Genomic DNA, 11,094 nt, shown 5'->3' with positions numbered 1-11,094 from the left:
GGCATCACTTTGTTACAGATTATGTAAAGGAGGGGTTGATTGAGATGGTGCCCTTTGAAACTGATGAACAAATTAATGACATATTCACCAAGGATATTGGAAGAAAATACTTTGAGAAGTGATTGGTTGTCCCTTGGGATAAATTATCCTTAGCACAAGCTAGATTGCATCTTTCCATTAAATGTCAAAATATAAAGTTGAGCTATAAAATAATATTCTTAAGAGAAAAATGGTACAACTAACCTAGATTATGTTCCTTCAAAGTTTACATCCATTTCATGAAGGATTAATCCTTGAAATTTGAGAAAATCGGTTTAGCAGAACATGAAAATTTATTCACAAAATAAGAAAAAGGTTATGAGGATTAGGTCCTTAAGTCAGGTATGCACTTTCTTTATAAAATCGTCAACAACTAAAAATATTGCAAAGAAAAAATTGTTGATTTGTGATTTGAGCTCTGTCCCACACTTAAATAAGCTAAAATCCTAAGCGAATAAAATCAAAAAGGAAATGTTTTAACAATTACTCCTTCTTTTCAAAAAATGACAACCATCACTTCAACCATTGCAATCTCTCTGATTGTTTCCTCTTTCTCTCGAAACTCTCCATCTTCATGAAATAAAAATTCTCAAAACTCTCAAACTCTCTCATACCAACTCTAATGGCTTCTCCAAATCCTTCTTCCTCAAAAACATCTGAATATCAGTTCCACTTTCTAGTGGATTGTTTTGAAGATAAGTATTTCTCCATTGGTGAACCTACTCAAGGGGAGCTACGTCCATTATCTTTATCACCCTCCCTTCTATTTGTTCTACCTAGATCATCTTCTCCGAGTTCCTTCCCTTAACTCTTCTCGAGAACCCTCATCTCCACAGGACTAAAGAGTCATCTTTTAAGGAGAAAAATATAAATAGTGATAGGATATTGTTGTTAATCCCAAATATATTCCACTCATCACAACCACTATTCTTGGCTATAAGAAAAAAGTTACTCAAATAATTAAGACTACCCACGAGCCTAAAATAAAATCAGTGTCGAATAATCCATCTTTATAGCTTCCTAGAATCCCTAACACAAGAAAATGGACTCCTAAAGTAAAAGAGGATACAGAAGAAAAAAGAGCTAGCGTGGTCTGAGGAAAGAACAAAATAAGCAATGATGGTGAACTAGCTGATTAGAAGAATATGATGAGAAGATGGAAGCTAGGAAAAATGAAGATGTCCCAATTAACAAGGAAAAAATCTATAAGAACTATGAAAAGTTCTTGAGACTTGGCCCTATTGGGTACTACTCCACTCAACTAATGCTAAGGGGAAAACCTTTTGATGAAGAGGTACTTGAAAATCCTTTTTATCTTACAACTTCTTAAAAAATGAGGTTTTAAGGATGGAAACATTTGTTTCAAGTAGAAAAACCTATTTTTTATGAAAAAAAATTGTGGAATTTTATGAAAATTTTACATTTTTGGATAAATGGGAGAATAGTTCTAGTGCTGGAGGTATGGAGATTGTACGTGATCCTATTAAGTTAGGAAGAATATTTGGAATTCTATACTGAATTATTGGAGAAAGATGTTTTGAAAATTAATGAGGGGTGTTTTTTAGCTAGAAAATTTACTCTAGAAAATGAGAAAAGGAAGCTTTGAAAAGTGAATGAAGGAGAGATAACTCCTTGTCTCAAGCTGCTACTTGGGATAGCGAACAAAGATATTCTGTCTAGGGGAGGGAAATGGTATGAAGCTACTTTTAGATATCTTGTGATCATGAATGCTCTAGAAATGAATTAAAAAGTAAAATTTTCAGTCGTGATGATCAAAAACATATAGAGGGTCACTATACCTAAGATAGGCCCTTATGGATTTACTTATGACTTTCTTTTATCTATTGAATTTAAAAGCTTTAAAGTACCCTTTGAAAAAGGTCTATCAACTACCAAAAGTAATAGGATTACTATTTCCATCTTGAAAGACTATGAGTATTTGAAAGAGAAACCTATTCGGAAGAAGAGCTCTAACTCCATATCTTAGATGAGCTTGGACTTGGAAGCTTGCTAAAAAGAGAAAATTCTGGCTTGAAAGAGTGTTTGTCCAATACTTAATCTCAAGTGTGTCTTCTCAAGAATGATATAATCAAGCTACAAATTGCCTACTGGGAATTTCTAGAAGCTAATGTCTCTCTTTTCTAATCCCAACCCTTCTCCCCTTCCTCTTAAGCCCTAATGTTCTTGATTCTTGTTATTTTTTTTAGTTTTGCTGACAAACAAACAAGTAATTTTCGTAACTAGTAATTGATTATTTTATTTTGGGTCAGTACTCAACTTTTGCAGTTAGATTTCTACTTTTTTGTTTTTGGAGTCTTAGTTATGAAGTCTTGCTAATTACTTATAGTCTAGTATTAGTTATAGTTGTTGAAGTTTGTAATGGAGAAGTTTTTGTAACATGAAATAGGTTTGACTTCTTGGAGAGTTTTTTTTTGTGAGTTGAAATAGTTGTAATTAACTGGTTGAGTCTAGTGGTTCAAGTTTAGTTTTTGATTATTGAGATGTAATCATAAAATTGTATTATAACTTAGTGGATTTGAGTTGTTGTTGTTACTCCTTGAGAGATAGGAGATTTTCTACAGAAAATTGATTGTGCAATCCCTTGAACACTCAAATGAAAATCTGAGAAGCACTAGGTTCCTACTAAAATAGTTGGAACTAGTTTTTTCATCTATATACATAGAAAATAATTTTAATCATGTATAAATAATATAATTTTTTCTGCCTAGACATAAGGCGGCTTACGGCTCCGTCTCTGCCCACTATATCAATAGATAAAAATTGAATATTAATTTTTCAAGTACAAATTATATATTATATTTTTAATTGTATTATAAAATAATTATAATTATTCTCCCTAAATTCCAAAGAAATCATAATTTAGTGAAACATATGAAATGCTACTTTTACATTGGAGCTGAACACATTTCTCCTTTTTCTTGTTTGGAGTGACAACACCTTAAAAAATGATAATGATGTCTAGGCAAGTTACACATTTGTGACTTGAACTACGTCATGTAATTTTTAAAATAAAAAAAAAATCCCGTAATAGATTTTAATGGGACCATTAGTCAATTATCTTGTAGTGTATTAAATTATATTGTGCTAATAGTAAAAAAATCTTTCACTTTTGGTTATTACTTTTATTTATTTGAACTTTTTTTCATTATTAGGTTCTGAAATTTGTTGATGGACACCAATCTGAAGCTAGTGAAGGCACTACTGATGGCTACCAATCTGAAGCAAGTGATGGTGGTTGTGATGTCGATGAATCTATAGCTAGTAATAAAGACTGTGATGTTAATGAATCTGAAGTCAGTGATGGAGCAAAATTTACAGATGATGGTAAAAACTAGTGTTGTCTACTATATGAAGTTAGTGGGTATTCGTCTCATTGAAATATGACTATGGCTATCTTAATACTTTCTTTATAGACAATGTTACTGGTGTATTTTAAATCAGAAATTTTGAAATATCATAATTCTTGTTGTGAACATCGGTATTGCTTTTGAAAGTACAATACAATTATCCAACATGCTGAAGGACATGCAAGCAAACATATGCAATTTTTTGGCCTTGTGCTTTTTCTTATTATAGTTACGGGTCTATCAGAAGCAACTTCTCTATCTTTAAGAGGTAGAGATGAAGTTACAAATATTCTATCTTTTTAGATCTCACTTGATATTATAGTGAGACATTGTTGTTCTTATGTTTTTTCTTATTATCATTTTAAAGCGCTGACGTGTTAGAAATTTCCATCAAATGATACCTTTATTTTAGTGTGATGACTAGATTGCCCATACCCATGCTAGGTGAAACACGCTAGGTTTTGGCCTTTTAAAATTTCCTAAGCTATGAGCTCACTGTCCTGTTGACAACTTAACCATACAAGTCGTATAGTATGAGTATGGGTCAGCTGAACCAAATCATTAGGTGTCTAGTGAATGGTGGTTGGGGTTCTGTTATGATTACAATTTGGTGGTATGAGTCGTTAAGGGTGGTGATAAGTCATTGAGACGATCCTTAATCAAATCAAAAACTTAGTGACTTGAGTTGACTCTGAGTACGACTAACTCACTAAGAGCCATGAGGATAGGTTATGAGTGGTAGGGTTGAGTCGTGTTGTCCAGAGTTTAATCCCTTGGGTTCTGTCTTGGATACAACTAGACCATACGATTTGAATGGTCAGTTCACATATGGTGTCAAGAAGTCATATGGTGGACAGTGTGTAGGTGTCCAACTCACTGACTTGGTGATGACTCAAGGGTATGAGTTGTATATTATTGTCATGAGGCATGGAGGTCGACTCGTAGCCACCCGTGGTCTTTTTAGAATTTTAACGGGGGGAACTTTGGATATTTTTCACTCAAAACCCTTATGATCCCACGTCCCTAGAACACTTCGTGGTTAATCACTCTACACGTTATAAGATTAAACATCCTGTTTACTCTCTCAGAAATCCTCTCAAGAATTTTTTTTAGGGTTTCTCCAAAGTTGTCATCTAAGGGCTTAAAGATCAATTTCTCTCCATGAATCTTTGTAATTCAGGCATGTGACTCTTCTCTCATTGTTAATTTACTAAAAATGCATGCTTAAAGCACTGTTCATGAATTATTAATAGTGCTTTTGAAATCAAGCTTGAGGGATTTGAATGCATATTATTGAATATTATTTTCTATGTTAAAATTATGATTGTGCGTGTTTTAATTATATTTTTACACATGTGGGTGCATGGGAAAGGTGATTTAATGAAAGGGTCATAGTTGAGCCCCAAACTTGATGATTTTGGCTTTGGTAATAGCATGCCCTCAACCTATTTGTGGAATTATCAATGAGAATGATTTTTGTCATGTAGTTTGATTGTTCTTGAAATCTTTCATTGTATAAATGATAAATGGAACATGAATTGGTTTTGGTTGGTTTCATATAGTTTTGGAAAGGCCTTGGTGTCTATGGATTGATTATAAATGGTTTTGATTAATTGGAAATGATAGAGTCTAAGTTGGTTTAATGGTTATATGGCATAAGGTAATAGACTTGCAAGCTCCGATTTTTGGGATGATGATACCAATGGTTAATGCCTAATGAAAATGCTCCTTGATAAATGGTTGGAAATTTGTAAATGATTTAATATGGCCTTAAAGGGGTTTGAGTGGTAAATCCATGGAAGGTAGAGGTCAGGAGGGGGGGGGGGGGAATCGACACTGAAAACTCACATTTGCTGATATGAGGGTGGTCTTAGTGACCATGTGCATGGTGTCACACTTTATATTTTGTAGATGTACTTTTCATCTCAGGTTCTTTTCTCTGGTTGTGCAGCTAACATGTATTGAGGCCATTTTAGCAAGGAGAGATGAACCCATATAGCCCCGGGTGGTTTTAGGATGGCCAAGCTACAAATCCCAGTTAAGGATTAAATGCATGAAAAACCTTGTTTCCTACCTCGACATAATATATATGTATATATGTGATTGCATATGGTTATTTGATTTGTTGAATGATGGAATTACTTTATTTTTCTTCCTGAGATATATGGTAGCGTTCACTCTGCTAATCATCTTTGAGTGTTGTATACCCACGCAATGCAGGAACCGGCCATACTACCATTCCTTCTTAGTGATTTTGATTCGGGGACAACTTTGAGTATGATTAAAGAGGTGAGCTTCCATACTCCGGAAGACTCCATTTCATGCTGTGGAATTCTTTTCATTATTATTATTTCTTTTGTTTTTGTTTTGGCTATGGTCAGGGGCATGTATCGGCCGGATATTCTTTAATTCTGGATAGAGGCTTTGTCAAACTACTATGGGCATGAGTGGTGTCGGTATTAGTGTTAGCCTTGGTATTGCTATTGCCATTAGGATTGATATTGGTCGGATGTTTGGTTAGGTTATAGACTTCATCTAGTGTCCTTAAATTATTATTATTTTATCTTATTATATGTTTGGAATTCATACAATATGGGATTTAGGGTGGTTAATAGTAGGGTATTGGGGGTGATCTCCAGTCCTGGTTGGACTTAAGATAGCCGATGCAACTACTCCTTGGTTTGGGTTGTGTCAGATTAGTATCAGAACCCTACGTTCATGATCAATTTAGAGTTCATAAAGCCGTGTCAAGTAGAATCACATTTAAGGGTGTGTAGTATGCCATACTCATAAGGTATAGGCTACAAGGGATTTAGGAATATTTCTCTTTATTGTGTTCTATTTTTGGGCTATTGAGTCTAAGGTCCTAAAATCTTTTATAATTTCCTCTTGTTTGATTTTCATAATATTCCACCATGATGATATAGAGCTTATGAAAACTCCTCTTTCCCTCTTAAGGACACATTGGTAGGACTCATCCTACTTATGGGGTCCAGACCCGATCTAGGAGTCAAGTTCTTGATTGCCCTTCTAGAGTTACACCGGTCCCCTCCAGCCTTCTCAACTCTTCAGGCTGAGGTAACGAATGCTGAGTTTCATTAGTCTATTCATATGTTGGTGCACTTGGTAGTTTCTCAGTCTCAACGTGTTTTTTCTATTACTCCATTTTTTAAGGCCACATGGGTTGGCCATTTTATGAGGTTAAACCCTTTTTTGTTCACTTTTGTTAAGGTTCGGGGGATCCTTAAGGTTTTGTTAATGATATGGAGAAGATATTCTATGTTATGCATACTACGAATATGGGGTGTGTTGAATTTGATCCCTATCAACTGAAAGGTGTAGTATACCAATGGTAATAGGAATAGAAATAGTCTAGGGGCAACAATGCTGAGTCATCCCTATGGGATAATTTCTCTAGTTCTTTTTTGGACTACTTATTTCTCAAGAGTTAAGGGAGGAGAAGACAAAAGAGTTCGTTAACCTGAAGCAGGGCAAGATGTCAGTCAAGGTGTATGCCTTAATATTTCACCAGCTATCGCCGTATGCTTTAGAGTTGGTTTCTAGCATGAGATCTAGAATAAGGAAGTTTGCTTATAAGTTGTCTTGAGACTTGAATTGTGAGAGACAATCTACCTTGTTGAATAAGGACATGGACATCTCTAGGTTGGTTGTGTTAATGCATTAGGTTGAAGAAGAGAAGAAGAAGCAAAATGAAATGGGGGAGAGATAATGAAAAAAGTTAAGATTTTCAAAGCATGGTGGTGGCTAGTAGTTGAGTGGCCGGGATAGTAGAAAGTGTCCCAAAAAGAAGTGAGGCAACTAGGGGTCCTATTCAATGTCTAGTGCTCCCTACCCAAAGTCATCAGGTTATATGCATTTTCATGGGGATGATAATTATAGGGCACAAAGTGCCCAATCTTAGTCTAGTAGGGCCCAATTAGCTCCATTCTATACTTTTTATAGATTTTATGGTCGATTGAATCAGGGAAACTATGATAAAAAAAAAAAGGACAAGTGCTTCAAATGTTGTCAGCTAGGGCACATAATTAGAAACTATCCTATTGGTAAGGTTGCTTCTTGGGTAACCAAGGTTCCTGTTGCCTTTTCGTCAGCTCTGGCACCAAAGGGTGCACCATCTAGCTTCGACACTGGTCAAAACCGACTCTATGCTCTCATAACTCGTGATGTGTACTATTTACTTGATCTGGAGTCTACTCTCTCTTATGTTACCCTATTTGTGGCTGTGCATTTTGGTTTCAGTTTTGAGTGTATTTTAGACCCTTTTTCTGTTTCTACCGAGGTGGGTGACTCTATGGTTGCCAGAAGAGTCTATAGGGTTTATGTGGTATCTATGGATAGTCGGAAGACTTTGGTGGATCTATTTGAGTTTGACATGGTTGATTTCGATGTCATATTGGGTATCGATTAGTTACACTTGTGTTATGCATCTTTAGATTGTTAGACCCATAAGGTCATCTTTAAATTCCCTAATGAGCCAGTTATTAAATGGGAGGGTAGTTACCTATCTCTTAAGGAAAGTTTCATATCATATCTTAGAGCTCGGAGATTAATCTCCAAGGGATGTCTCTATGTTCTGGCTAGGGTTAAAGATTCTAACTCGGAGGGTTAATGAATTTCTTGAGGTCTTCATTGATGACTGTAATACCCCAAAAATTCTCTCGTAGAATGAGCCTTAGGGAATATCAAATGAGGCATGATTCTTGCCCTAAAAGATTGAGAAGTGACTTCCTAAGTGAGTATCGTGTTAACCATATAGAGTCCAATTTGGTTTAATGGTTTATATGGAATAAGGTAATAGACTTGCAAGCTCTAATTTTTGGGATGACAATACCAATGGTTAATGCCTAATGAAAATGCTCCTTGATAAATGGTTGGGAATTTGAAAATGATTTAATATGGCCTTATAGGGGTTTGAGTAGCAAAGCCATGGAAGGTGGAGGTTTGGGGGGGATTGACACTGGAAACTCACATTAGCCGATGTGAGGGTGGTCTTGGTGACCGTGTGCATGATGTCACTCTTTATATTTTGTAGATATACTTTTTATCTCAGGTTTTTTTCTGTGGTTGTGCGGCTAACATGCATTGAGGCCCTTTTAGCGGGGGGAGCTGAACCCATATAGCCCCGAGTTGTTTTAGGATAGCCAAGCTACAAATTCCAGGTTAAGGATTAAATGCCTGAAAAAACTTCTTTCCTAACCAGACATAATAGATATGTATATATGTGATTGCATATGGTTATTTGAGTTGGTTTTGAATGATGGAATTACTTTATTTTTTTTCCTGAGATATATGGTAGAGTTCACTTCTCTAATAGTCTTCGAGTGTTGTATCCCCACGCAATACAGGAACCGGACATACTACCATTCCTTCTCAATGACTTTGATTCAAGGACAACTTTGAGTAAGATTGAAGCAGCTTCCATACTTCGAAAGACTCCATTTCATGCTATGGACTTCTTTTCATTATTATTATTTCTTTGGTTTTAGTTTTAGCTATGGCCAGGCGTATGTCTCAGCTGCATATTCTTTGATTTTGATAGAGGCTTTGTCAAACTACTATGAGCATGGGTGGTGTTGGTACTAGTGTTAGCCTTGGTATTACTATTGCCATTATGATTGATATTAGTCGAATGTTTGGTTACGATTATAGACTTCATCTAATGTCCTTATATTATTATTTTTTTATCTTATTATATGTTTGTAATTCATACAACATGGGATTTAAGGTGGTTAACAGTGGGGTATTGGGGATGATCTCCGGTCCAGTTGGTCTTGAGATACCCGATGCAACTAGTCCCTGGTTTGGGTTATGTTAGATTAGTATCAGAACCCTAGGTTTATGGTTAATTTAGAGTCTCTTAAGCCGTGTTATGTAGAATCACTTTTAAGGGTGTGTAGTGTGTCACACTTATAAGGTATATGCTACAAGGCATTCAAGAATATTTCTCTTTCTGGTGTTCTATTTTTGTGTTATTGAGTCTAAGGTCCTAAAATCTTCTCTAATTACCTCTTGTTTTCTTTTCATATCATGCCACCTCGATGATATGGAGATCATATAAACTCTTATATCCCACTCGAGGATAATATTGATGGGACCTATCCTACTTATGGGCTCCAAACCCGGTCTAGGAGTCCAGTTCCTGATTGCGCTCCTAGAGTTCCACTGGTCCCCTCCAGTGTTCTCAGCTCTTCAGGCTAAGGTGACGAATGTTGCGTTTCATTAATCTATTCATATGTTGGTGCACTTGGTAGCTTCTCAGTCTCTACGTGTTTTTTCTATTACTCCAACTTTTGAGGCCACATAGGTTGACCAATTTATGAGGTTGAACCCTTTTGTGTTCACTTGTGTTAAGGTTGGGGGGATCCTTAAGGTTTTTGTTAATGATATGGAGAAGATATTCTATATTATGCATGCTACGAATATAGAGTGTGTTGAATTTGCTTCCTATCGGCTAAAAGGTTTAGTATATCAATGGTATGAGGAATGGGAACAGTCTAGGGACGACGATGCTGAGTAATCCCTATGGGATAATTTCTCTAGTTCTTTTTTGGACAACTTATTTCTCAACAGTTGAGGGAGGAGAAAACAAAAGAGTTCGTTAACCTAAAGATAGGAAAGATGTTAGTCAAGGAGTATGCCTTGAAGTTTCACCAATTATCGTTGTATTCTTCAGAGTTGGTTTCTAGCATGAGGGCTAGAATAAGGAAGTTTGCTTCTACGTTGTTTCGAGACTTGAATTTTGAGAGCAAGGCTACCTTGTTGAATAAGGACATGGACATATCCTGGTTGGTTGTGTTAATGCATCAGGTTGAGGAAGAGAAGAAGAAGCAAAATGAAATAGGGCAGAGACAGAGCAAAAAGTTTAGATTTTCAAAGCATGGTGGTGGCCAGTAGTTGAGTGGCAGGGATGGTGAAAAGTGGCCCAAAAAGAAGTGGGGCAACTCGGGGTCCTATTCATCGTCTAGTTCTCCCTATCCAAAGTCAGCAGGTTATATGCATTTTCATGGCGATGATAATTATAGGTCACGAAGTGCCCAATCTCAGTCTAGTGGGGCCCAATTAGCTCCATCTTATCCTCTTAATAGATTTTATGGTCGATTGCGTCAGGTAAACTGTAATGAAAGAAAGGACAAATGCTTCAACTGCTGTCAGCTAAGGCACATAATTAGAAACTGCCTTATTGGTAAGGTTTCTTCTTGGGCAACCAAGGTTCCTATTGCATCTTAGTTAGCTCTAGAACTAAAGGATGCACCATCTGGCTCCGACACTGGTCAAAACTGACTCTATACTCTCATAACTCATCAGGAATCTTAGGTATCACCTGATGTCATTACTAGAATATTGAAACTCTTTTCCAGTGATTTATACTATTTACTTGATCTGGGGTCTAGTCTCTCTTATATGACCCTATTAGTGGTTGTGCATTTTGGTTTCAGTTTTGAGTGTATTTTGGACTCTTTTTCTGTTTCTACCAAGATGGGTAACTCTGTGGTTTACAGGAGAGTCTATAGGGGTTGTGTGGTATCTATGGATAGTCGGGAGACTTTGGTGGATCTGTTTGAGTTAGACATAGTTTATTTCGATGTGATATTGCATATGGATTAGTTACACTCGTGCTATGCATCTTTAGATTATTAGACCCATAAGGTCATCTTTAAATTTCCTA

At 36.2% G+C, this 11,094-nt stretch overlaps 1 protein-coding gene across 1 annotated transcript; it reads left to right on the top strand.

Moving 5' to 3' along the window:
- The first annotated feature begins 557 nt into the window (after positions 1 to 557).
- On the top strand, positions 558 to 3,591 carry LOC107877090. The gene is made up of 2 exons (XM_016723844.2): positions 558 to 1,333; positions 3,213 to 3,591. Exons 1-2 carry the CDS (start codon positions 1,196 to 1,198, stop codon positions 3,393 to 3,395), a joined length of 321 nt encoding a protein of 106 aa, XP_016579330.1. The 5' UTR covers positions 558 to 1,195; the 3' UTR covers positions 3,396 to 3,591.
- The last annotated feature ends 7,503 nt before the right edge of the window (positions 3,592 to 11,094 follow it).

The sequence above is a fragment of the Capsicum annuum genome, chromosome 3 (genome assembly GCF_002878395.1).
Source record: "Capsicum annuum cultivar UCD-10X-F1 chromosome 3, UCD10Xv1.1, whole genome shotgun sequence".
NCBI classification, from domain to species: Eukaryota; Viridiplantae; Streptophyta; class Magnoliopsida; order Solanales; family Solanaceae; genus Capsicum; species Capsicum annuum.
This window is presented reverse-complemented; position numbering and strand designations above follow the sequence as displayed.

Coding starts and splice junctions, on each gene's coding strand:
- LOC107877090 (XM_016723844.2), top strand. CDS start 1,196: ATGGAAGCTAGGAAAAATGAAGATGTCCCAATTAACAAGGAAAAAATC. Junction 1,334..3,212: donor GAAAACCTTTTGATGAAGAG/GTACTTGAAAAT, acceptor TTTCATTATTAG/GTTCTGAAATTTGTTGATGG.